The 27,015-nt window shown below is 40.6% G+C and overlaps 1 protein-coding gene across 2 annotated transcripts in view; it reads right to left on the reverse strand.

Annotated features, from left to right (window-relative positions):
* Positions 1-27,015, reverse strand: part of Msh3 (mutS homolog 3) — a 155,405-nt gene that overhangs the window by 38,793 nt on the left and 89,597 nt on the right. For both annotated transcript variants that reach the window (XM_027401745.2, XM_027401744.2), the window contains exons 14-19: positions 19,090-19,277; positions 18,309-18,477; positions 11,175-11,239; positions 8,920-9,036; positions 4,805-4,912; positions 81-192 (exon numbers count right to left, since the gene is read on the reverse strand). In XM_027401745.2, coding sequence (XP_027257546.1) covers positions 81-192; positions 4,805-4,912; positions 8,920-9,036; positions 11,175-11,239; positions 18,309-18,477; positions 19,090-19,277 — 759 coding nt within the window. The remainder of the gene's footprint in view (positions 1-80; positions 193-4,804; positions 4,913-8,919; positions 9,037-11,174; positions 11,240-18,308; positions 18,478-19,089; positions 19,278-27,015) is intronic.

Here is a 27,015-nt window from a genome sequence, read left to right on the forward strand (position 1 = left end):
ATGAAAATATTCCTTTGATACTCACAAGGTTGAAATCAATGTCCTTAACCATATGGGCTTTGGTGTCACGTGGTACTTACTGACAAACTCGTACTGTTGGGCACAAACTGATCCTGTTCACCCAGCAGCACGTCAATCATAGGATGCCTTCCATTTTTTATGACGATTTTCTTTTCTTCTTGTAGAGTTGGCCTGAAAAAAATAAATTTTATCAACTTGTAGATACAAAAGTAGCTTTTTAAAAGAACCACTGACTAGCCTGACATAGTTATACCCCTGTCATCTCAGCACTAGGGAGGAAGAGCCAGAGAGCTTTCTGTGAGGTCAGGGCCAGTCTACATATTCTGACACAGCATGAAAAGATTCAGGACCCAACATGGAAGACAATCAACAAAACCTTAGACCTCAAGAACTCATGTTCAGAATAAGGATTTGAGAGCTAAACTGATGGGGAATGTACTGTGTATGTTTATCTTATTGATTGTTAAATAAATGAGACAGCAAGTAGACAGGACTAGGAGTCAAAGAGGATTCTGGGAAATGTAGTAGAAAAGTGATGATCCAGGCAGGAAGTGACATAGCAAGGAGATTCATATTTAAGCAAAGGAGAAACAGGAAGGGCTCTCTTTTCCCCTCTGCTCCTGCTCCAGCGGCACAATGTGAGCCACCAGCAAGGAGGGACACCAATAAGGTGTCCGATAAGATAAGTCTTATAAAATATATAGATTAAGACTGAGCTAACAATGCTAGTCATTGGCCAAGCAGCTTTAAACCTAATACAAGTTTCTGTGTATTCATTTGGGGCTAACTTGGGCTGGCGGCTGGCATAAAGCTCACACATGGCAGTGGGGCTCAGGCGGCATTTGGCAGAAAGATTTATCACAACACTAAACTAATCAGAAATCAGCAATTGGGAATAACAGCACACTGAAGGACAAGTCTTAGCAAGCCTTATGGAATCTATCTCCATGTTTTCATTTGTCTATCATTATCTGAGATCAAGTCAGTACACGCAACATTTTAACAGCTCAGATCACTGGTACATCATGTAAAGTCATTTCCAGGTTAAATTATCTTATCAGTTTTTAAATTTTCTTAGATTTACTCATGTGTATGAATGTGTGCCAAGTAAGGGCCTGGGAATTGTGGATGGGTGCTGGGAATTGAACCTAGGTTCTCTGTGAGAGCACCCTGTGCTCCCAACCACTAAGCCCATCTTACCTATTTTAAATACAGCTGTAATCTATTTATCAAAGCCTCAGAAGTCAGTGCTAAAGTTGGTTGGGTGTCTCCCTTCCTAGCCTTCATCTGCACAATGATACTCATAGACACAATGCAGTGGTTGTACTTTATTTGAAAAAAGAGTCCTATTTCAATACACCACCCCACAACCACTGTAACTATTAGCTTATTTAAATAATCATTACACACAAAATATATATTTTACCACCTACTGCCTGTGTCTAATGGATCCTTATTTTTAAAAATCTATTTTAAAGATACAGAAGTGAGACTAATAGAATAATTTTACAAATCAATCTCAGAACAAATTTTAATAATAATTATTATTATCACTATTATTATTGTTGTTGTTGGTAGTCGTAGTAATAGTAGAAGCTTTCTGAGATTGAGTAACAAGACAAAGCAAATTTATTCTTTGTCTTCAAGATATATATACACACCCAGAATGGATAACATATGCTGAATGTAACATTCATTTATGAATACTAAATTCAAAACTTCAAATTACTTCTAAGAGGTGTAGTTCATAGCTCTGGTTCTTCTTGCATCAACAAAAATGGAATAGTTGGATGATTTTTGAAATTGCTCAAAGCTTCTAATTTCCTTAAGGAGATAGTTATCTTCATCCATAATAAAACATTTTCATTTTTAGATTAATAAATACCAATTAGAATAATCAATCAAATGAATCCTTTCACTAAATGTCATCTGTTTCATTTCAATTTCCTGCCTGCCCACCTGGAAACTATAGCAAGTAAATTTTGCTGAACAAATGTAGAAAAATATAAAACCATGTCTTTTAGCAAAACAGAATAATCTAGGTTCTTATCAGCAAATATTAAATGATGGCTGGTCCCCATACATGATAACCAGGCCAGAAGAGCACATTTCATTTTACCCTACAAAATTATTTACAGTTAATTCTTGACATATCAACAACTAACACAATACTAACAACTATACACATTGACCTATAACCTACCTGAACACTCATAATCCCCAACTGTTTGTACAAGATTTTCCCACTGTCATCCAAGCGGTTGTGTCTTTCACATCACATCCATCTCCGGTACAGGAGTGGCTCTGAAATGTTTTCTGGTAATTATGCTCCCCTAGCTACTGTGGGGAAACGAGGAAAACTCCCAACACACCCAGTGAAAGTCAGACACAGATCAACAGTGGTGCCTGTGCCCTTTCCATACCTTCTGGAAAGATGTTTTAGCAGTTTGGAAAAGACAACTAAAAACAGAAAAGTTTCCTGGTTCATGGCTATTTAAATCCACTTTAATTTTTTATCAAAGAGACTGATGCAATACACTGTCAAAAGTGTGTAAGATTATGTAGTTCCCCCGAAACCCCAGTGGATTTTTCCTAATATAAAAGACACAATGTATAATTTGGAAATGTTTTAGCATTTGAAATGTTTTCTGACATGCTTATTGATGGATTTGATATTCTGGAACAATACTTGGACTAAGGACAAACAGAAAAGTTGGTTGAAGTGCACAAAAGAGTTATCCAGAGGCACCAGATAACTAACATGTCAGGACCTGGGTAAGATGGAGGCCCTGGAGAAGACAGAGCCACCATGAAGTGCTGAGAGGTATCTAAGGGCATAGGGAAGCTGAACTCATGGGACAGCTGTGACCTGGAGAAGGAGCTATGAAGAACTGCTGCAGAACCCAGAATAGAGCTGGGAGGAGTGCAGACATCTGTCCATCACCTTAGTCCTGATCTGGAACATAATACTACACTGAAAGTGTCCTGAGGTGCCTTCTGGATGCAAAACCATTCCAGAATGGGTACAACACAAAACCATCTCTACAACCAGCAGTCAAGTAGACTGATAAAAAACAAGTAGAAATGACAACACAAAGAGATCCACCAGTGCTTCAGATGTCTGTCCAGACAACGACTTTAAGTAACTATGCCTCCTTATGGACAGAGAAACTGCACAAAGTAGAAAAGTAACAGGAGGAAAAGCAATTTGTCCATCTTACACACACTGATGAAAATCTTAACTTCGTCAATGGGTTAAACCTCATAACCACATTTGTGTCCCTCTTTCACAGTGGCAGTTCCAGCAGCAGCAAATACCTGAAGATGTCTTAGAAAGAAAGGGATGAGGAAATAGGAAGGCACCCTTGGTCTCAAATAGGAAGAGCTTATATGAACACAAACTAAATGGCTCTGCTTCATTCAGAAATAGACCATCAGGAAAAGCTCACCTCACTAATCTACTTTAAAAGAACTCCTGACAGCACAGATGTATAAGGGACTGCATAATGGTCCATGATAAATAGGATATAAATTTCCCTTGTTCACTACAGTGAAGATCCAGTTGCATGATGTCTATAGGTAACTGATTAGGCAATACTGTGTGTTTGGGGTCCCTTTGGTATGATAAAGAGCTAGGTAGTAACTGAGATGCAAAGAATCTATTTCAAACATGACTGCAATAGCCAACAATGTAGATATAGCCATCACAAAGGAGCAGTAAAATAAAATACCACATTTAGAGAACATAACTTATATACTCAATTCCTCCAAATGTCTCTCACAAAGAAATACTGTACACCAAACAACCATGCTTTAATACCCTCTATGTACTGGAAATCAAAGGACACTTAAATACATATCTTAAAAACTTGATATAATACAAAGAAGAAACCCAGATTTGAAAGAAAGCTAGCAAGACTGTCCATTAGAAATTTCAGGCCACAGGCACAGCCAGGCAGCAGCCTTCCAGGCTTTTCTTTAGTCTTCACAATAAGCCAAACAGCTAAATAGTCTCTTAATTTTTCTGAAATATGTACCTTTGCTTAAAAATGCTTTTGCGTTAGGCCATGGTGGCAGACACCTTTAATCCTAGCACTCAGGAGGCAGAGGCAAGTGGATCTCTATGAGTTCAAGGCCAGCCTGGTCTACAGAGTGAGCTCCAGGACAGCTAGGGCTATACACAGAAACCTTGTCTCGAAAAACAAAACAAACAAACAAAAGAAGCTTTTGAAAGACAACTTACTGAAAAGACAGAATTCCTATTTAGAGTTAGCCCTATTTAATTCTGGTACCCTTTATGAAAAGGAGAATGAGGAGTGTTGGGATACTCAAGATCACTGAAGAACAGTGGCAGGAATCCAGCTCTCAATGGGAGGGTCAGGAAACCTCACAGAAACCCAAGCAGAACTCCACTTTCTCAGTCCCTTGTTCATAAGCAAGCTTTTATAACTGTAATTTTGAAAATTGAAGGAAAACATGCTATAAAGTTTCCAAGAACAAAGGGAGCCCTGAAACTTCACTTTAAAACTTTACATAGACTTGAAGTTCAAGTGTAACATTCACTTGTAGAGTTATGCCAGCCATCTGCATTTGACTCAGTTGAAGAACATGGAGGAATAGAGTTGATTTTTCAAATTAAGCTATACATGTGTGATATTTGGATTGAACAAGTATAGCACATTTGAACAACTGCGATATTTTATACTAGCAATAATCAAGTTAGTTGAATACTCCCATTTTATCTGAAACCATAATAATTGATGGAAATGAAAAATTCTATTACCTGCAGTAATTTCCTTGCTTAGCGACCTTGGCCAGGGAGAAAATGCAGTCAACAGTTGCTAGGTGATTCACAGCCTTACACAAAGTGTGGTAATGTTCACCAAAATTCCTACAGAAACATCAACAAGATGAGCGGGCTGATTTCTTGACCTATGACACCTGTGCAACAGCAATCTGTCTGTTAGCAACATAGGCACAAATGAAATAAGCAGATACATCTAACAACTAAGGGAGAAGGACAGTGTACTATTGAACTACCTTTTATGATAAAATAACTGGTTACTGAGTCTCCATCCACTTTGTTTGGGACAATTATATAAACTTAAAACAGCTTTTATAGGATGACACAGACATAGAATATTATATTACATATATAACTTTATATGTTATAGTTACATTTCACCTGACTGTGGCATTTCACTTGGAGGGGGGGGGATTTCAATGTAGAATTCAGTTTCAGTCTGCTTCCTTCCACAGCATCAAGAACTATTCTAGTGGGCCAGCTTCCCCAGGCACTCTTCCTTACAGCAACACCCAACTCTGGAGTAACTGTCTCAGTGTGTTCTCACATGGAACTGGCAGAACTGTCTGTCTGACTGACTTAGCTTTTGTGGTTGTTTGAATAGGGATGACCCCCACAGACTCATGTGTTTGAGTGCTTGGTCCATAGGGAGTGGCACTATTAGGAGATATAGCCTTGTTGAAGTAGATGTGGCCTTGTTAGAAGAAGTGTGTCAGTATGGAGGCAGGCTTTGAGTCTCATATATGTTCAAACCAAACACAGTACACGGTTCATTTCCTATGGTCTGAGAAACAACATGTAAAACTCTCACGTACCTCTTCACCATCAGGTCTGCCTGCATGCTGCCATGCTTTCCACAATACCAATAATGGACTAAACCTCGGAGCTGTAAGCCAGCCCCAATTAAATGTATTCCTTTATAAGAGTTGCTGTGGTCTTGGTGTCTCTTCACAGCAATAGAAACTCTAACTAGACAGTTTTAAAGCCCTAGTATCTAGTCTACACTCCCAGCACAGAACAGACATTGCAATATACAGAAATAAGTACTTCTTCAGCTATCTTACTAATACTAATATCAAGACTTTTATTAAGAGACTTATTCACAAAGTGAATAGAAATGTTTAGAGTTGGATTTTTGAAACCTCTTTTTACCTATATTTTATTACCTCATATCATGGTATTTTATTCCAGTGTGTACAATACTGAACAAACTATGGAAATTTATGTATAATGATAAGTGGTGGGTGTTGAAAATGAACATAATTGGCCAGATATGATGCCACAGGCCAATGATACAGCACTCAGGAAACTACCTGGAGCAGGAAGATCACAAGTTCAAGGTCACCCTCAGCTGCATGGGCATTCATGATCCCATCTCAAAATAAATAAATATATAAAAACAACAAAAATACTACAAAAGACTTAATTTTTATATGCTCAGAATAAAATGTCTTCTACGTAAAGAGAGAATATGTAATTAAGTTTAAATTTCAGAGTAGGTAGTCATCTGAAAGAAACTGGGGCTTTGCTCAATTAAAAACACTCAAAAGCAGGTAGTCACAGGTAGAAGACTCTTTGAAGTCAGAACATGAGGAAAGGCAATGGCAACTAAGTCTAATAAGGTCCAAGAGAAATGTGAAGGAAGTCACCCCTCACTGCCCAGACACAGGAGGACACCTCTTATTATGGCCTCGCCACTCTCATGGCAGAGCTTTAGTACCTACAAAGGAAGTTCAGAGGAACAAAGCAACCACCCCAGCTCATATAACTGCCACCAGCAGGGCCCAGATTCAAGCCACACTCTTTGTTTGCTTTCTGGTTTTAACAGTGCTGAGGTAGAACAAACTGCCTATTCCATACTCAGCAAACAACCTCTCACAGACCTGTACCTCCAAACTATGACCCCCCACCTCACAACGCTATTCTGAAAGGTTCTATTATCACTGTAGCTAATTTCTGTACATAGTTAGAAAAAGATACAAGTAAATTCTCTGCCTATTTTCATAAAATCATGAGGTAACTCAGATATCCCTTACAAGGCTGAGGAGGAAGATGGAGAGAGAAGTGTTACACTGAATACCTTTCTTGAAAAAAATCTTCATATAATATAATGTAGATTTCAGAAGTTCTGAGTGTCAGGCTATTTGCAGTACTTCCCAGCTTGTAAGGGCATCAGGTTAAATTACTATAATGATCAGTTCTTCCTACATAATTTTATCTTTCTTTTAGGAAAAAAAAAACCCTCATTTTCTGACTTGTTTTTATTATCAAAATTACTCCATTAATGTTTTTCTTTTTTTCTTTTTCTTTTTTTGGTTTATTGAGACAGGGTTGTCACTATGTAGTCCTGGCTGTCCTGGAACTCTCTCTAGACCAGGCTGGGCTCGAACTTAGTGGTCTGCCTCTGCCTCCAAGTGCTGGGATGAAAGGTGTGCACCATCACTGCCTGGCTTATTAGTGATATTTTCATTCAACTTTATTTTTATTATTATTTGTAAACTAAGAATTGTATTCACAGTACGCTTTATACGTATTTATCTGAGTAGACAGAACACACTAATTAATTAGCCTATTTTTCCTGAATTAAAGTTCATCAATATAAGTGAGATGAATTCTACTAATAAAGTATGAGTTTGTGCACATTGCAAACACACAGTGATTATGCCCCTCCATCAGGTGGGCTCTGATGGGTCAAGGAACAGGCATGAGTACATGACGGTCCAACATAATCCATGCACCAATCCTTCCTCTTGCTGTGAGAAACTGACTTCTTAGTGTGCATCTCGCTGTATTCACTTGTAAATTGTGTGCAATGATGCTACTGAATGCCACAGGGCTCAGTGAGGAGGCATGAGTGACTGCATCTCAAGTCTCAAGGTCCCATGGACGTCAATGCACATCTCTTCCACTTCAGAGAAGAGTCCGTGGAAATAAGCTGGGCTGGGAATGTTCGAAATGCAGGAAACAGCAAACTACAGACACTACTGTCTCCCCAAGAGCTGACACGCAGCAGCGCTCCAGTGCCTAACACTGTCAGTATGAATGTGTGACTGTCATTCATTCCAGAATGTGAGCCATTCTCTTAAAAGCAAGGGCCAAGATTCTTCCAAAAGAAATTCTGTATCTTAAAAATGAAAAACATGGCAGATTATTCTAGATTACAAATGAATAAAGAAGCATGTAATGTGTAAGAGTTAATTAGATCTTTCCTTTAAAACTGGGACAGGGAGCACTGGGAAAACTCAAATACATTCATTTTCAGAAAGAGTTATTTTTACCTTATATGTATGAGTATTTGTATGTATGCATGTATGTGTATCACATACATGCATCAAATATATTCTTAAATTAAAGTTACATTTTCCTAGATATAATAATGGTGCTAAAATTCCTTGTTAGGGTATAGTTATTTTCAGAAGACACATCCATAAGCACTCAGGGATGAAATATTATGAAAATCCTCCAAATAATTCTGGAACAAAAATATGTAGGTATATGCATTTTCATACACATGTACATATATACAAACTAGAGACAGAAACCAAATGAAGCAAAAATTTAATATTTGCTAAATTTAGATGAGGGTCATTCCAGTTTTTTAAAAAATGAAAACATAGGGGGCTGGAGAGATGGCTCAGAGGTTAACAGTGCTGGCTGTTCTTCCAGAGGTCCTAAGTTCAATTCCCAGCAACCACATAATAAATAAATAAATACTTTTTAAAAAATGAAAACCTAGAGAAAAATACACAAAATATTAAAAATTCAGGAAAAAATAAGTGAAGATAATAAAATCAAAACAACTAATCCTACCTATCCAGTGTAGAAAGACAAGATGAGATGGGTAAATTCCAAGGCTCTACAAAGCATCATTAGCCATAAAATACTAATACCATAACAGTAAAGCATATTATCTCTCTCATCAGATTACAATGAGTTTATGCCCCAATGGACTGAAAATAAAATTCAAGAACACTGTTTCCCAATATCTTCTAGCAGGTCATAGCAGCAATCTCTACTGTTTTTTGGATGGGAAAGAATTTCCGGTCTATTTCTCAGAGCACAGATTGAGAGTGTATTGTTCACTGTGAACTTACTCCAGAAAATCAAGCCATTCAGCGCTGCAGTCAAGGACTAGCTGGTCCCGGAGCTGATGCAAACGTCTGTAGTTTTCTACAATAAAAGGAGGGTGAAAGCGGCTCACAGCTTTTGTGCTATAAGAGGAAGGAAAGAAAAAAACAACAAATAGGAAATCAAGGTTATAAGAATCGGTACTGCCATCATTTCAGAAAATTAAAGCAGTTATTATTCACTGATGAGCCTTGAACATAAACAGATGTAAACAGAGAACATTCTTTAATTATGGTCCCGAGCTTGGCTCTAAACAACAGGACTTTGCTCAGGAAGCTTTTAAAATGTTTTTACAATTACAACTGTATGACAAAGTCAGAGTTGAAACTTATTTCACTAGCAAAAGCTTTTTTTTTTTCTTTCCGTTGTGGTAAATAAGAATGCTTGCTTAAAAACATCAGCAGTGGATGCAGTAAAATGAGAAAAGGTGAGAAAGAAAGGTGGATGTACACTGGTGGAAGTTGTATTACTCTTGGGATTTTATACTTTGCTGTTTAGCGTAATGAAGTACAAAAAGAAAAAGATAATGCATCACAAAGAAGGCCAGCGCATGAATTCAGAATGTTAAACAAGACAAGTTATTCAGGCCCAGTGGCCTTGGATAGAAAGAACTCCCACAAGCTCCCCTAGGCTTGAATGTAAGCCATCCTCTCCATCAAGAAGGGGTAGACAGTATTTGGGAGCTAGTATCCCCAGTCAGAGATGCTAGGCCAGGCCTTGACCAGGCCATGCACCAGCACTGATGTCTTGTCCAAATGGAACAGACCTTGTGTGGGCTCCATTACAGCAAGGCCTGTATGAGTACCTCCCTCACAGGCACAGCTGAGTGCTGAGTTCAACAGTACTTAGCAGAGTACCCTTTATAGGGATCCAAGGAGTGGATGCTACTTCTGTTGACAGCTAACAAAGAGAAAAGCAGTTTAGAAGAGCTCTTCGAGACCATGTATATCCTAGTGTTTGCTCCCCTAGTCCTACATTACACTGCCATAATTAGCTGTTGGATACTGAAAGTCTAACTGATGATACTCTAATCTATTCTTATATCAAGGCTCTGGCAGCCAAACAATAAACTAAACAGGAACAAGCCCTCACCAAGATACCTTATTTACACATCAGAATTCTATTACTGCATGTTTAGATGTTGGCATAGACTTTTTTGCCTTGCTTGTTGTTCCTCAATTACATGTTCTAGATTTCTAGGCAAACATTTTACCGAAGCTTTTTCTTCTAGAGTTGTTTAACCAGACACCTCAGTTACTATTCTACAGAATAGTATGGGTATTTGTACTGTCTTTTTATAAAGCACATTTTTATTCATTAGCTGCACTATAGGACAAAGGCTAACACAGGGAAGGATGTTCCAAGGATGGGAAATATCCTCCAAGTCAACACTACTCACATCTACAGTTTCAGTGGCATAAGGGAAAAACAAGATATTTGAATTCAAGAAACCCATGTTTGTGCTTAAAGTAGCTGTTGCCATGGCAATGGATAATAGTTACATTATTTAATTAACATAAGAAACCATTAGTCATTATGTCACCATGTCAAAATTTCCCTCATCCTTGACGTAAGAATTCCTTCACAGCACCACCAGTCAGAAGTCTTCCTAATATTATCTAGGGCAAACGTTAATATTTTCATCCCCACTCACACACATGTAGGAAGGGCAGTAAGCCCTATCATCAAAAGCACACACTTCTCCTAAACGAGTCCCCTTCCACAGACAAAACATGGTTATCTAATATTGTTTTCATTTATATTCATCAGTTCATGATATAAGCTACAAAAGGAAGTAACTATTATAACTACGTGCTGAGGAAAACACTGAGAATAGAGAAGCATGAAGCTCGGTGAGGTAGAAAATGAGATTTCAGCTTTAAAAGAAATGTCAGGTACTGCATTCATCAAAAAGCTCAAACCACTACATTCATCTTCCAGTTGAAGGTTTCTCAACTGCACACTCACAGCCATGGGGGCAAAAGAGTAATTGACAAAGGGGAAAATGTATTAAGATATGTTCCTCAAAATATTTTTAAATGAATGACAAAAACAGCTAAAAACAATCATCTCTTTGGTTCAAAGTTCATAAGAAACATCAAAGGAGGAAAAGCACTCTTGCTTTAAGAATGTAGCTGGCACTGGACTATCATCACAGATACACGTGTTATACTAAAAGTAAAAAAACAAAAACAAAAACAAAAAAATGCCTTAATCTTACCTTCCAACCTTCACCCAATCAGCTGGGATGCAAGATACAGCTGAGTTCTTTATTTCAATCATAAACTAAAATAAATGCAAATGAATAGTGAGATATTTAAATGGGCAGCCACCCACGATATATCATAAGGCTTCTTGGAAACTATGTGTGACAATTTAATAAACATTATTCTGAATGTTCAAAATAAATCCAGTATTATTCTTGGGAGAGTTTGGGTGTTTTCTAATAACCTCTTTCATTCATTGCTAACCATGTATCTTAAGAATTCTGCTACTCAGTAAGATTAAGTTTGATTAAATTATGTGGGTGTATGTGGGTGGGGGTGTGTAATATGTGTGTGTGTGTATGTGTGTGTGTGTGTGTGTGTATGTACACGGGGGTTAGTGTGGGGGTGGGGGTGAGGGTGTATGTGTGAGGGTGTGTAGGGATGTGTGTGTGTGTGTGTGTGTGTGTGTGTGTGTGGTTGTGTGTGTGTGTGTATGGGGGTGAGAGTGGGGGTGGGGGTGAGGGTGTATGTGTGAGGGTGTGTAGGGATGTGGGTGTGTGTGGAGGGGTGTGTGTGTGTGTGTGTGTGTGTGTGTGTGTGTGTGTGTGTGTGAGGGTGTGTACGGGGGGTGAGTGTGGGGTGTGTGTGTGTGAGGGTGTGTTTGGGAGGGTGAGTATGAGGGTGGGGGTGAGGGTGTATGTGTGAGGGTATGTATGGTATGGGGTGTGGGTGTGTGTGGAAGTGGAGGTGTGGGGGTGTGGGTGTGTGGGTGAGGGTGGGTGAGCATTTGCTCTCACTTGTGAGCATGCGCATGTTCGCACAACTGTGGAGGCCAGGGGAGGATGCTGGTTGGGTGCTCTGCCCTAACACACTCTCTGCTCTACTTCCCTTTCTCTCACTGAACCTGATGTTCTTCATTTCAGCTAGACTGACTGGCCAGTGAGCCTCAGGGAGCCTGTTGTCTCCTCCCTGCCACATGTTTGGAACTACCCTTCAGAGCGGAATGGGCTTGCTGTATGGGACATAGCAATGGCTGTCCTGCAAGAAGCCATTACCTGCCAATTATTCATTGAGGAGGGATGGGGTCTTATGAGCCACACCTCTACCCACAGCTGGCTACTGATAGCCCAGAATATAGCACTTCTGTTCTTTCCATATAATACTCATAATCTTTCCATTCCCTCTTCTGCAATATTCCCTGAGCCTTACAGTACGATGACCTTCATATAGCCAACCGTGCCTCCTCTGTAAGCAAACTTCTCTGACACTGAAGGGACCGGACCCTCACCCAGACCCCTGCTTTGACAGCCATGACAGGCTGCAGTAAAGATCCAGCAAAGATGCAGGCCTCTGACTCAGCACATGTTGCTGAATTTCAGGCTTCCTGACCTTGTGGGACATCCTAGTCACTAGGAAGTCAGATATCCTCCCTGGGTCAAGGAGCCAATCAGAAGTTAGCTGGAGGGCTCTGGAAGAGCTTTAAGGTAATAGTGGCATGCAGAACATAGCAACCACCCTGGGAGGGCCTACATAACAACCAGCTGACCAACCAACTCAGGCAGGTCATCCAAGCCCAGAAGTGCACCAATCCTGAGACTGTTGCGTACCCCTAGACACTCCCCATGCTCTACCCAATACATTCTCTGCCTTCTGGATCTGGGTCCTTCTCACTCCACCCACCATGTGGAACAGATGGAGGACCTGAGTTAATGCAGTTAACTCATTAAATTATTAAAGACTCTTTCTTTGCATCTTGGTGATTTTAGGGTTCAGAATTTGGGCACAACATGAGCCAGAAGTAAAGAAAGTCAACTTCTACCACATCTCAGTTGTAGCACACTATTCAGGTGTATCCTTTCAGTGTGCTCAAATCACACACGCACGCACGCACGCACGCACGCACACTGTGGTTTTAGATACACTTTCAAAAACCTATACTGTATACAGTAAGATCTAGAACCTCTTGGATTAATTAATTATTCTGTGATACTTTCATGAAGTCTTTCATTTATCTGTTTTATGATATGCATATAACTTTGCACTTGTCATGTCTTTGGATTCATTTTTACACTAAAAGAAATACTATAGCTTTTACATTAATGGTTAATATTTATTAATCTCCATGCCAAGCAAAATTTTGAAGCTAATGGTATCTTCATATATAGAAATTGATTAATACAGTTTCAAATCTCCCATACTCAATTCCACAATTGAGGATTAACAGTCTAAAAATGTCCCTGTAGCAAAAAAATTAACTGGAAACAAGCCAGACTTAAGATTTATTATTAATGGAAAAATAAAGTTACTAACTAGACTAAATAATTCTTCAGTACAAAAATGCTCTGTAAAGGCCCAGTGGCATTTTATGAAATAATTCTGAGAGAGCTATGTTAAAGGCAAATATCAAATTTCAGGGCTACAGGACGAAAAGATCCTGACTCATGGGAGTTGGTGAAGGGCGGTGAACATTTTGAAAAGCCCATAAAAACAAGGTGTACCATGAGAATCACTGTGTAGCTATTAAAGGTCCACTCTGGGGACCAGCACCCCTCCATCATCACAGCCATGGAGAATGGAGGTGCAGCAAGAGCCAGGAAAGCCCACCTGGACCTCTTGCTGGCTAAGCACCTGTGGTCACATGCCTGTCCTCAGAGATTTTAGTCTAAGTTCAGTAGCACAGTTTCACACTGTGCTCCACTGCACTAGCCTTGGGAGGGAAATTTTCTTTCCAGTTACTCCCTTTTCCAAACATCTTAAGAATGAGCAGGCAGGCCCTTTGTTTATGAATTTTGCTGCCAAAGAAAAACCACTGGAAAAAAAATAATACATGTTCGAGAAAGCTCTGTAAGTTCTCACAGCAATCCCCTGCTCTGCAGTTCCCTACTCCACCTCCCAGAAGTTAACACAAGAATTCTGCCTTCGGTCATTCTAGTACTCTCTCATATTACTCTCCGAGGACCTCCTCCTGTCTGGGCTAAATGTCAGACATTGTCATTCAAACTATATTATACCAGCCTAGGCTGGCATCATTGCCAGGTTTGCTAAAACTCTTCTTTCGGCCCTTTGCTTGTTTTATTTTGTCTTTTTGGTAGATGTGTCTTATTTAGGGTTTCTATTGCTGTGATGAAACACCATGACCAAAAAGCAAGTTGGGGAGGAAAGGGTTTATTTGGCTTACACTTCCACATTGCTGTGCATCACTGAAGGAAATCAGGACATAAACTCAATAGAGTAGGATCCCAGAGGCAGGAGCTGATGCAGAGGCCATGGAGGAGTACTGCTTACTGGCTTGCTTCCCCCGACTTGCTCAGCCTGCTTTCTTATAGTACCCAGGATCAGCATCTGAGGGATGGCACCACCCGCCATGGGCTGGGCCCTCCCCCACTGATCACTAATTGAGAAAATGCTTTACCACTGGATTTCATGGAGGCATTTCCTCAACTGAGACTCCTTCCTCTCTGACAACTCTAGCTTGTGTCAAGTTGACACACAAAACCAGCCAGTACAAGATGAATCCATGTTGGGCTCAAACCCTTTGAGCAGCCAAGAATAACACTAAATTTTGATCCTCCTGCCTCTACCTCCCAATTGCTAGATTTGCCCAGTTTCCTGCTGCTTTTCTGCTGAGCAACACTCCTGGCGCCCCCCCCCCAATAAATCTCTTGTGTGAAGTTTGTTGTGAAGCATGACTTTGCTATTTCTTGACTCACAACTGCCAAGATACCGCAGCTGTATAGTTGGGGTGGGGGGGTGGGGTTGGAGAGAAGAGCACGAGCAGAGAAAACGCCTTGAGTTATAAAGAAAAACTGGCAGTTGCAGGGTTGTGGGAGGGGATCCTATGAACTGGCCGGGCCTGGGAGTTTAGGGTAAGGTGGATGTGGTGGATGGCGTCCTGCGGTGTGCACCATGAGCACATGTCGTCAATAACTGACGTGGTTCTTCTGGAGGACAGAAACATATTTCACAGGTTCCTATGGAATGATAAGAGAGAATTTATCTCTCTACCAAAAATCCTATAGTCCAGTTGAGCTGAGCCGAGACTGTAATTACAGACAAAGTCAGTGGGCCTGTCCTTTTTGGGATGCTTGGGGATTTTCCCTTTGGACCTGTGGTGGTTTGAAAAAAATGGCCCCCAAAGCAAATGGCACTATTAGGAGGAATGGCCTTGTTAGTGTGTCCCTCTTGGGGGCTGACTTTGAGGTCTCTTTTGCTCAAGCTTCCCTCAGTGTGACAGTCAGTTCATTTCCTGCTGTAGCACTCTCAGCTCTAGCACCACCTCGTCTATGTGTACACCACCATGCTCCCTGTCATGACCAAAATGGACTGAACCTCTGAAACTGAAAGTGAGCCACCCAAATTAAATGTTGTTCTTTATGAGAATTGCCATGGCCATGGTAGCTCTTCACAGCAATAAAAACCCTAACTAAGACAGGACCTAACATATATAAAACATTAATTTGGATGAGCTATGTGCTGTGAATGAACAAATTTGTCCTAAAGATTAGTCCCAGTATTTTTTCCTTTTCCTTTAAGAATAATGATACTATTAATGCTGCCTCAAATCTAAATGTCATCCCATATCCATATTGGTTAAGGTTAAGAGACAGTTCATTGCTGTCATAAAATATGACCATCATAGTCATAGTCATAAGCTTTGTAAAGTTATATAACTTTCTTCTTTGATGACATTCTTGCAAACCAATACTTAAGGAAGCAGAGTATAATGAGGTTTAGTATGCTAATGAATATGTAAAATCCGAGAGCAGAGGTGAAAAAGAATGTTGTCAAAACACTAGCCTGATACTCTGGCACATTTATCTGTCCATTCTTAGTAACATGATTCATATTCTGTGTGGTCTATGTCAACAGTTTTTTTTTTTTTAAGTTATCACAAAGGCCATGTATACAGAAATATATAGAAACAGGAAGGTATAAATTTATGCTAAAAGGGAATTTTCCCCCCACCTCATGAATAGCACTAGTAAATAACGGTATGATGAAAAGGTATGTTCATGTATGTCACATATAAATTCCTCCCAACAGTCTTACAATGTAGGAGTCATGTGACATGTAACTCGTCAAACTGGCACTTGCTTTCCCACCTAACACCTAAAAGCTACTCTTCTACTACATATTGTTAGTAATTATATTAAAACAATTGTGACCACTTGCATTTCACTATGAACAATAGTGGCATTAGGTTAGAAGTAAATTACCAAAGTCATAAGCACACCGGGGAGACAAGAGGTATAATCAAATATTCCATGTCTGTTTAAATACCCAAAAACATCTGTGCAGAGCTCTGAGTGAAACAGACTTTGTGAAATGTCTGCTGAGCATAACATACTCAGAACTTTAGCCAGACGGTGAATGGGCTAACTTACATCAGTGCTTAAGGCTATTAAGTATACATGGCCTGCAGCATTCTGAAGAGCCCACTAGTGTTCATTCTAATTTCGTATTTCAAATAGCTATATAATTGGATAATCTTTCATTAAAATACACAAATCAATGCAAATAATAAGATATGATTTGAAAATGTAGCCAGGCTGTTTTGGTGGGCTCCCTGTAACAAAGCTTTTTCCCCCCCACAAGAAAAAAATTAATCTATTTTTTAAAATCTTAAATAGAATGTTATTCCTGTAGAAATTATTCCTAAGTTTATTAAATTGATATTTTAACCAAGTAAAATTTCTGAAATTCCTATAATTTGAATCTTCATAGTAAGACAGTAGAAGTGAGTCTCAAGCTACAGAACAGGACTGAAATCTACAACTACATTTTTAAAGCATTTCTCTCTTAATGGTTCTCATTCAGATTTAATACCAACTTTAAAAACTAGTATTTATCCTTGGGCTGGAGAGATGGCTCAGCAGTTAAGAGCACTGGTTGCTCTTCCAGAGGACCCAGATTCAATTCCCAGCACCCACATGGTAGCTCACAACTGTCCGTAATTCCAGTTCCAAGGGATCCAAGACCCTTATACAGGCAAACTAATGTACATGAAATAAAAATAAATAAATCATAAAAAGACAAGTATACATCCTAAACTACATTCTAAACAGCAATGTAATTTATGGATGACTACAGTAAATGTGCATTTCTATTCTTTAAATGATACTTTGGGAGGAAGTGCTATCAGTTAGTCACTGTGTGATTCAACTGAAGGGACCAGATCCTCACCCAGCCCCCTGCTTTGGCAGCCATGGCAGGCTGCAGAAAAGACCCAGCAAGATGTAGGCCTCTGACTTGTTCAATGTGCTGAGCTTCCTGACCTTACCCAACCTCCTAGACACTAGGAAGCACTAGAAAGCCAGATACCTCCATGTGGCAAGGAACCAATCAGAAGTCAGCTGGCAGGCTCTGGATGTGCTTTATGGTAACAGTGATGTACAGAGCATAGCAACCGCCCTGGGAGAGCCTACAGACCATAGCACCCAGTTGACAATCAACTCAGGACAGGTTGTCCAAGCTCAGAAGTTCCCCAATCCTGAGACTGCTGTGGACCCCTAGACACTTCCCTTGCTCTGCCCCCAAAAAAGCCTTGCCCCTCGGTTCCTCCAGGTCCTTCTTGCTCCACCGGCTGCATTGAATGAACAAAGAACCAAGTTAATACAGTCAACTTGCTAAAATTAAAGACTCTTTGCTTTTGCATCGGAATGGGTCTATTGGTGATTTGGGGGTTCAGAATTTGGGCACAACACAACCTATATATGTGGTCTACTCAGCACCATTTCTTCTGTAAGGCAGGAGTCCAAGGCTAGCTTCTCTGCCCTGAACCCTAGACCCTGTTAATAATAACTAAGATATATCTTCCTCAATCATCCAGGACTCTTCCTTAACCTCTCCCAAACATCAACCCCTTCCAGGAAGGGCACATGATCCTGGATCAACCTTGACAGTCTGTATCAGCTCAGACCCCACCCCACTGATTGTCATATAAAATCTGCTTGCTCTTCTGTCATTTTGCTCTTCTCTGACCTTGGTGGTTTGAATACTAATAAATCTTTCTTTCTGCCCATGGGCAGGTCTAGTTCGGTAGTTTTTCTATGCTACTGCTGATAACCTACTCACAGATTTTACTTATATTATAAAATAGCTTTTCCACTCCAGGCAAACTGATATAAAATGAAAATGTCTGACATTACCTCTTGTCCTGATACAGTCACATATTGTAGAGAAGGACGGTTTAGCATTTTTCGTAATTCTTGTAAATGCATTTGGATACTCTGAGTAACTTCTTGAATTTCATCTTTCCTCTTTTTTATTAAGGGGAAGTCAGTGAGGTCTTTGAATAATTCAGTTTTATCGCCAACTCTAAAATATGAAAAATGCAAATATGTATATTGAAGCATATTAATTAGACCAGTTATCAATTTTGTAGCATGCTGAGATACGAACAGACTGAACTCAGGAAAATTTAATTCTAATTCCAGCTCCTCCACTGAATATTTATGGGGACATTCCTTAATGTCCAAGAACTGACAGAGTCATTTTTATTTTATTCACAATTTGTATGGTGAAACCAAGAAATAAAACTATCGTGTCATTTGCCTACTCAGAAAATAACAACCAAAGTAAACCCAGCTTCCTGTGAGACACACCATAAAGCTACACCCTTAAAAGGACACCTGCAGATTCTAAATGCAAAAACAATTGCCCCTTGGTATCTAGAAACTGGGGACAAGGGTCATCTGACATCTGCTTTGGAGTTAATAAACTGCTACTATGTGGCTTTAGGAGAACTTTATCCTCTGTCATCTGATAGCCGGGAAGTACTTTGTCTGTCCTAGACTGTGAACTGCCTGCATTTCAAAAACTATATATGAATGCTTCCAATTATATATGTATTCAAGCAACTTCCCACACCAAATGGCAAATACACTGGCTGATGGTCACTGGTGGGAGGAAGTGGGAGTCCACACTTACTTGGCAGCCTGTTCATTCAGAATCTTTAAGTAATGTTCCACTGGACTGAGGAGTGCAGGGGTTTCTAAGATGAGTGTTCGAAGTAAGTCTGACTGTACGAGGGAACTAACAGCAGGTATTAATGCTTGAAGCTCTGACTTCAGGTGACTCAGACTTTTGACAATCAAGAAGAACTCTTGTGTAGAGCACTGGAAACAGAAATATTTTTTAATCTAAACAGCATAAAGAGCTGGATATGGTGGCTCCCACCGGTGATCCCAACCCTCAGGAGGCTGCAGTGAGAAGGTCACTGTAAATTCAAGGTCAATGTGATCTACATTACATAGAGTCTAGGTCCAGATTAAAAAGAAAGATAATGGGGGATGGAGAGATGGCTCGGTAGTTAAGATCACTGACTGCTCTTCCAGAGGACCCTGGTTCAATTCCCAGCACCCATATGGCAGCTCACAATTATCTGTAACTCCAGTTCCAGGGGATCTAACACCTTCAAAACAATGTACATCAAATAAATTTAAATAAATTATAAAAAAATAAAGTTACCACTGTAAGCCAAGGTGCAGTGAAGAACCACTGATTTGGCCACTCTACACTGCATTTCAATTTGGCACTTTTAATTGGTTTACTGAGGACAGGTGACCAGACCTGACACTGAGCACTGATTGTTCTTAAAGAGAGAGCCTGACCCCAAGAGGCACTCTGGAAAAGGGGAGAGCAGCTCTGCCAAAAAGGAGAGTTTGGATTTCATAGGGAAGTTTTAGTTGGGCTAGAAAGCATTAAGGAAAAAGGAAGTGCTGCAGGCAAAAGGGACTGTGGGTATAATCAACTTTTATAAGGGGTCAGGGAGGCTCTGGCTATTAGGATAGCTGGAGCTGTGGTCAAGCTGCTCTGCTGGGATACGGGGTCAGCAGACTTCTGACAAGTCCAGAACATGCATAGTTTCCATTTCCAGGAGGGGATGGGTCCCACACAGGTTGTCTATGTTGGCATCCTAAGTGCCTCTATCTTTGGGCCAGGCTAACAGTTGTGAACCCCCAAGTTTGATAACAATAAAACAAACTAACTAAAACTGCAAGGAAGTATTTGTCATTTGTTCAAATGCCAAAGATCTGCTTGTTAATAACCATGTCGCAGCAGATGCCAAACAGACACATTTCTATTCTATTAGTTGGAGCAACCTTTTTGAAGAGCATCTAGGTATACCCACACAGCTACTAATAAGGTTCTTAGAAGATGAAGAAACCTGGAAAGCCATGTTTCTGGGCTGAACTTCTTTCCCCTGAGATGTACATAAGACAGATCATTTGTGAAGTACTTGCCACAGTCATTATCAGCTTGTTTTGCACAAAAGTAGGGACAGGGCAAACTAAAGAAAACAAGTTAATAAAAATATGTATCTTTTAAATTAGTTACCAGAAAATGGAAAGATCTCCCATGTTCTTGGATAGGTAGAAATCAACACAGTGAAAACGGCAATCTTGCCAAAAGTAATCTACAGATTCAATGCAATCCCATCAAAATCCCAAAACAGTTCTTCACAGACCTTGAAAGAACAATACTCAACTTTATACAGAAAAATAAAAAACCCAGGATAGCCAAAACAACCATGGACAATAAAGGATCTTCTGGAGGCATTAGCATCCCTGACTTCAAGCTCTACTATAGAGCCATAGTTCTGAAAATAGCTTGGTATTGGCACAAAAATAGACAGATAGACCAATGGAATAGAATTGAAAACCCTAATATTAACCCACACATCTATGAACACCTTATTTTTGACAAAGATGCTAAATCTATACAATGGAAGAAAGATAGCATCTTCAATAAATTGTGCTGGCACAACTGGATTCAGACATGCAGAAGACTGCAAATAGATCCATATCTGTCTCCATGCACAAAACTTAAGCGCAAATGGATCAAAGATCTCAACATAATCCAGCCACACTGAACCTATTAGAAGACAAAGTGGGAGATACCCTTGAACTAATTGGCACAGGAGACTGCTTCCTGATCATTACACCAATAGCACAAACATTGAGATCTTCAATTAATAAATGGGACCTCTTGAAACTGAGAAGCTTCTGTAAGGCAAAAGACACAGTCAGCAAGACAAAACGGCAGCCCACAGACTGGGAAAATATCTTCACCAACCCCACATATGACAGAGGGCTGATCTCCAACATATACAGTGAACTCAAGAATCTAGCCACCAAAACACCAAATGATGAAATTAAAAAGTGGGGTGCAGAACTAAATAGAGAATTCTCAACAGAGGAATCTCAAATGGCTGAAAGACGCATAAGAAAGTACTCAGAATCCTTGGCCATCAGAGAAATGCAACTCAAAACAACCCTGAGATACAATTTTACACCAGGCAGAATGGCTAAAATCAAAAACACCAATGACAATCTATGCTGGAGAGGATGTGGAGAAAAAGGAACACTTCTCCATTGCTGCTGGGAGTGCAAACTTGTGGAAATCAGTATGGTGGTTGCTCAGAAAAATGGGAATCAGTCTACCTCAAGATCCAGCAATTCCTCTCTTGGGCATATACCCAAATAATGCACGTTCATACAACAAAGACATATGTTCAACCATGTTCATAGAAGCATTGTTTGTAATAGCCAGAACCTGGAAGCAACCTAGATGACCCTCAACTGAAGAATGGATAGAGAAAATGTACATTTATACAAAGGAGTACTACTCAGCAGAAAAAAAGCAAGGGAATCTTGAAATTCGCAGGCAAATGGATGGAACTAGAAGAAACCATCCTGAATGAGGTAACCTAGTCACAAAAAGACAAACATGGTATGTACTCACTCACTAATATATGAGTTTTAGACATAGAGCAAAGGATTGCCAGCCTACAATCCTCTTCACCAAAGAAACTAGGAAACATGAAGGACTCTAAGGGAAAAATGCATGGACCCCAGGAATGGGAAGGGGCAGGAACTCCTGAGCTAATTGGGAGCATGAGGGTAGGGGAGAGGGAGCTGCCAGAATGAGAGGAGGAGAAGAGGAGGGGAGAGGAGGAAATGGAGGAGCAGAAAGGTTGAGTTGGGGGAAGAATAGAGGAGAGCAGGATGACAGATACCATAACAGAGGGAGCCATTATAGGTCCAAGGAGAGATCTGGCACTAGGGAGATTTCCAGAGATCTACAAGGATGACACCATCTGACAGTCTAGGCCATGGTGGAGAGGCTACCCTAAATGGTCTTCCCCTATAATGAGCCTGATGACTACTTTATATTCCACCCTAGAGTCCTCATCTAGTGGCTGATGGAAGCAGAGGCAGACACCCACAGCTATACACTGAACTGAACTCTGGAACCCAGTTGCAGAGAGGGAGGAATGAAGATCAAAGGGGTCAGGACCAGGCTGGTGAAACCCACAGAAACAGCTGGCCTGAGCAAGGGGGAGCACATGGACCCAGACTGCTGTCTGGGATGCCAGCACAGGACAAATCTAGACCCCTGGACATAGATGTCAATTAGGAGGCCTCCGCACTTTAGGGGGCCCCTGGTAGTGGATTGGCATTTTTCCCTGGTGTAAGAAGGGACTTTGAGAGCCCATCCCATGTGAAGGGATGCACTCTCGGCCTGGAAACATGGGGGAGGGCCTAGGCCCAGCCCAGGATGATGTGGTGGACTTTGGGGAGGCCCGTCGAGGGCCCTACTCTGCCTGAGGAGTGGAGGGTAGAGGAGGTGAGGTTGGGGGAGAGGAGAGAGAGGGAGAAGGCATTGACATGTGAAGCAAGCTTGTTCCTAATTTGAACTAAGAAAAACATTACAAAAAAAATGTATCTTTTGATTAAGGCAATTAGGCTTCAAAGAACAGGCCAGAGGCACAAAACACAGCACTGGAAGGGCCAGAACTTAAGGTCCATGTGCAACATGTGGCTTGGGCTCAGTCCAGCCTGGCTAGGAAACTATTCACACACAAGACCACAAACTCTTCTTTCAACATTGGTGAAACATCCTTATCCTTAAATGTATTTACCAACTTTAACATCTAAGATGGGTTCCTGTGACACAATTTTCTAAGACTTGACTTTGAAGTTTTAATATTAAAAAATGTTTATTTGATTCCACATTAAGCCCACTTGGGATCTACTGTAAGTATCACCATAAAAGCACATCCATGAAGACTCTAAAGCCACAGGGCCTAGGCTGACCCTCAGAAGTGGCAAGATCTGGACCCAGGATGTCACTCTTCATTGGTACAAACAGCAGAAGCTTGATGTAATGCAGCAAGAAAACAAAACAAAACCTGAACTAAAGGGCTATGAATAAAACCCAAGCAACTACCACTTAAAAAAAAAACAAAAAACTAAACTAATAAATGGCATGCATTGACAGTGTGATCAAGAGACAGCTAAGAAAAACGTGGTGTGAAGCAGTCAGACTTTCTAAAGTTGGTTTGTCACCAATTCATTTTTGTCCTTCACTTTTGAAACCAATCCTGAGCCGTACTCCAGTGAAACACTAGAGCAGCACCAAAGAACAGCTTCTGAGTGAGTCCCAAGTTCTACTGAAATATAATCTGAAATTCTAAAATAGAAGTCATCCTTGCACTGCTTTTCAAATGAATGTGATTATAACTTCTTGTAGAGTTTGGAAATTTGAAGGGATACATAAAGCTTATGAGAGGTAAACATCAAAGTGAAGTTTAAAGATAGGCAGCCAGGCTGCCTAGAAACCACTACAGCTAGCAGGATGTTGCCACCTCCTGCCATGGACACTTTGACCTTGCTTTTTTGACTAATAGCTCAAAGAAAATATGCCCTGCTCTTATTTTCTCTTGAGAGAAAAAGGAAAAACAATTTCTGCCATCTGTCAATGAATCCTTTTAAACAGTGAAGGCAAAGTGCCTGGAGATCAGCTGACTAGAGAGGGTAATAGCACTGACTACCAGGCATGGGGCCAAGGATACAAAATAGCACATGGTTTTGTACCTCTCTCCAGTACCAAAGAGGCAAGCACAGAACTTTCCAATATCAACATGGCCTCTATCACTGCCAGCAAAATGACAGCACAGTATACAAGGCTACAGTTGACTCCATTGAGCACAATCAACTCAAGGATCTTCTTCCCAGGATCTGCATTACCAAATCCAGTTTGTATTTTGTTTCTAATTAAACTGAAGCACAGGGAACAATTACATAAGTCCTCTTGGGTACCACAAATATCCTCAAAGGCAGTACTTAGCATTCTGGCACAATTTCCCAGGGAAGACAAGTCTTAAAAAGTAAACATTAATGAAAATTGGTCAGACTAAACTTTGGGCATATAAAAATCATTCTACCATGAATTAAGCAGGCAGTTTACATTTGGCAAAAAAGTAAAATAAATAAAGTTTGCTTGTGAAGAGTCAACCAGAAAAAAAAATATGCATTGGCAGTTGAGAAAACCACAGCAAACATGGTAGCATCCAAAAGACACAGCAACTAAAACATAGTCAAGGATGCTAGATTTCAGCACACACTCTGTCATGTTAGTAAGCTACTAGCCCTTTGTGGTGGTTTGAATGAAAAATGGTCCCCATAGGCTCATAGGGAGTGGCACTATTAAGAGGTGTGGCCTTGTTGGAATAGGTTTGTCAACTGAGACAGTCTTTGAAGTTTCAGATGCTCAATCCAGGCTCAGTGTCACTCTCTCTTCCAGCTGCCTTCAGATCCAGATGTAGAACCCTCAGTTACTTTTCCAATACCAAGTCTGCCTGTGTGCCGCTATGCTTCCTGCCATGATTACAAAGGGCTAAACCTCTGAACTTTAAGTCAGCCCCAATTAAATGTTTTCCTTGTAAGAGTGGCTGTGGTCATGGTGTCTCTTCACAGCAACAGAAACCCTAAGACACCCTGTTTCAACATCACTGCATTATACAATATTACACAATAGTACGACTACACAGCACATTGTGCATATTTTCCTAGCAGTAAGAAAGTGATATCACACCACTCTCCTTCAAGGCTCAGGATCATTTCAGAGCAGGAGGCAGAAAGACTACGAGTCAGAGGTGGTAGGTGATGACACTGAAACAATGTTTCCCAGGCACAACAGGACAATTGCACAGATGAACTCATTAAAGGACTAATGGCCCCAAAGCCTAAGGTGGGCTAAGCAACACTGGACAAGAATGTTGACTCACTCTGACATCTGAAGGTTGCCAGCATCCAGGAAACTACTGTTAAAGAAAAATGAAACATGGTAGCCTCCTAAACTAAGGAGGAACTGATACTACCCTTGGGCCTCCAGGATCAGGAGAGTTCTGACAAGGAAGCACATAGGATGGTGTGGTCACCTAAACTAAGAAATCTGTGTCACCATCCTCCATGAGGAACAACTATTCTGATAAGGCCACACCAACCTCTGCTGGTAATTACAGCTTGGACACTTCAAGAGGACAAAACTATAGATAAAATTGTAAACCCAAAAACTCCCTCTGTCCATAAACCCCAAACACCCCAAACACCCTGCTTCACATACATGGTCCCTGTTCCCTCTGAGAGACTGTCACCTTATCAATCACTGTGCTTACTAAAAGATAATCTGTTCTCACAGATTTCTTTATTCCTCATTGTCTTGACCAATACCTACCTAACACTTATGCTGGTTGTGACAGCATGTACAACATGTACACGTGAGAGCATGTACAACATGTACATGTGACAGCATGTGGAACACCTGAGTAAACTCAAACAAGACAAAAGTCCCAGCATAGAAAGGGAAAGTAGGCAGAAAGTCCCCCGAGTAGCTGAGTAGCTATTGATAACTGCTAAGAGAGGGAGAGTCCTTTTCTTTAAGGATGTGACCCCCTTGGTAGGTCAACCATGCACCAGGGGATTGCCACATATTCCAGAGAAAATGGGCAGCTTAAATTGGACTGGATGGGGAATAAACAAATAAATAAAAAATATGCAAAGCTGTGTGGGCAGGGAAGGGGTCTAAGGGTAGATGGAAGGAGGTGAATATAATCACCTCCATATTTCATATTTCTGCCCCCATCTCCAGCAGATCACTTAGATTTCCTCCTACAGCCTTTCACTATTCCATCCCTTGGTCTCAGCCTTGAATTCCCTCAACATTCCCTGGAAAGTCCCCAGACCCTCCAACCACTCCTGGCCTCAACAACCAAGGAAGCAGATAGGCAATCTTCAGACCTTTACTCACCCTCCTCTCCTCCAAATCCAATTCCAGGCTCATGCTCAGCATTGCAGCACAGTGCCTGATGTGGCCTCTCTGTCTCTATTCCCAGGCAACTAAGCAGATCTTGGTGACACACCCTGTTTCCCCCCTCAAGTGAACCCCAGAGACCTCCTTCCAGCCTATCTTCATTGCTAAGCTCCCAAAAACTAGATCATAGTGCCCACATCTAGCAGTCTCAAAAGCATTCCCTACCAGACAATCCACAGCAGACACATACTCCTAAGAACCAGAGAGGGCAATAGAAACCAAGGAACAAAATACCAACCCAACAAAGACAAGACCGAGAATTACAATTAACCCAAACCCAGATGCATGGATGACACATAAAAACACAGTAACAGCCAGGACAATATGTTGTGACCAAAGCACAGCAACCCCACTACAGTAGGCCTGAGAAATGTTATACAGCTTAAACATGAGATAGGGATGTCAAAATAGCCTTTATGAATATATTAGAGGTCCTAAAAGAAGAAATGAAAAAATCCACTAAAGAAATCTATGAAAATATAAACAGTAGAATGAAATGGCAAAAACAAAACAATTCAAGACTTGCAACTGGAAACAGAATCAATAAAGAAAACCCAAACTGAGGGAAACCTGGAAATTACAAATTAAGGAACTCAAGCAGGAATGTCAGAGGAAAATCCCATCAACAGAATATAAGAAAATGGAAGAGAGAATCTCAGACATTGAAAACAAGATAAGCATGTATGTTTACCACCA

This window comes from Cricetulus griseus, chromosome 2 (assembly GCF_003668045.3).
Source record: "Cricetulus griseus strain 17A/GY chromosome 2, alternate assembly CriGri-PICRH-1.0, whole genome shotgun sequence".
NCBI classification, from domain to species: domain Eukaryota; kingdom Metazoa; phylum Chordata; class Mammalia; order Rodentia; family Cricetidae; genus Cricetulus; species Cricetulus griseus.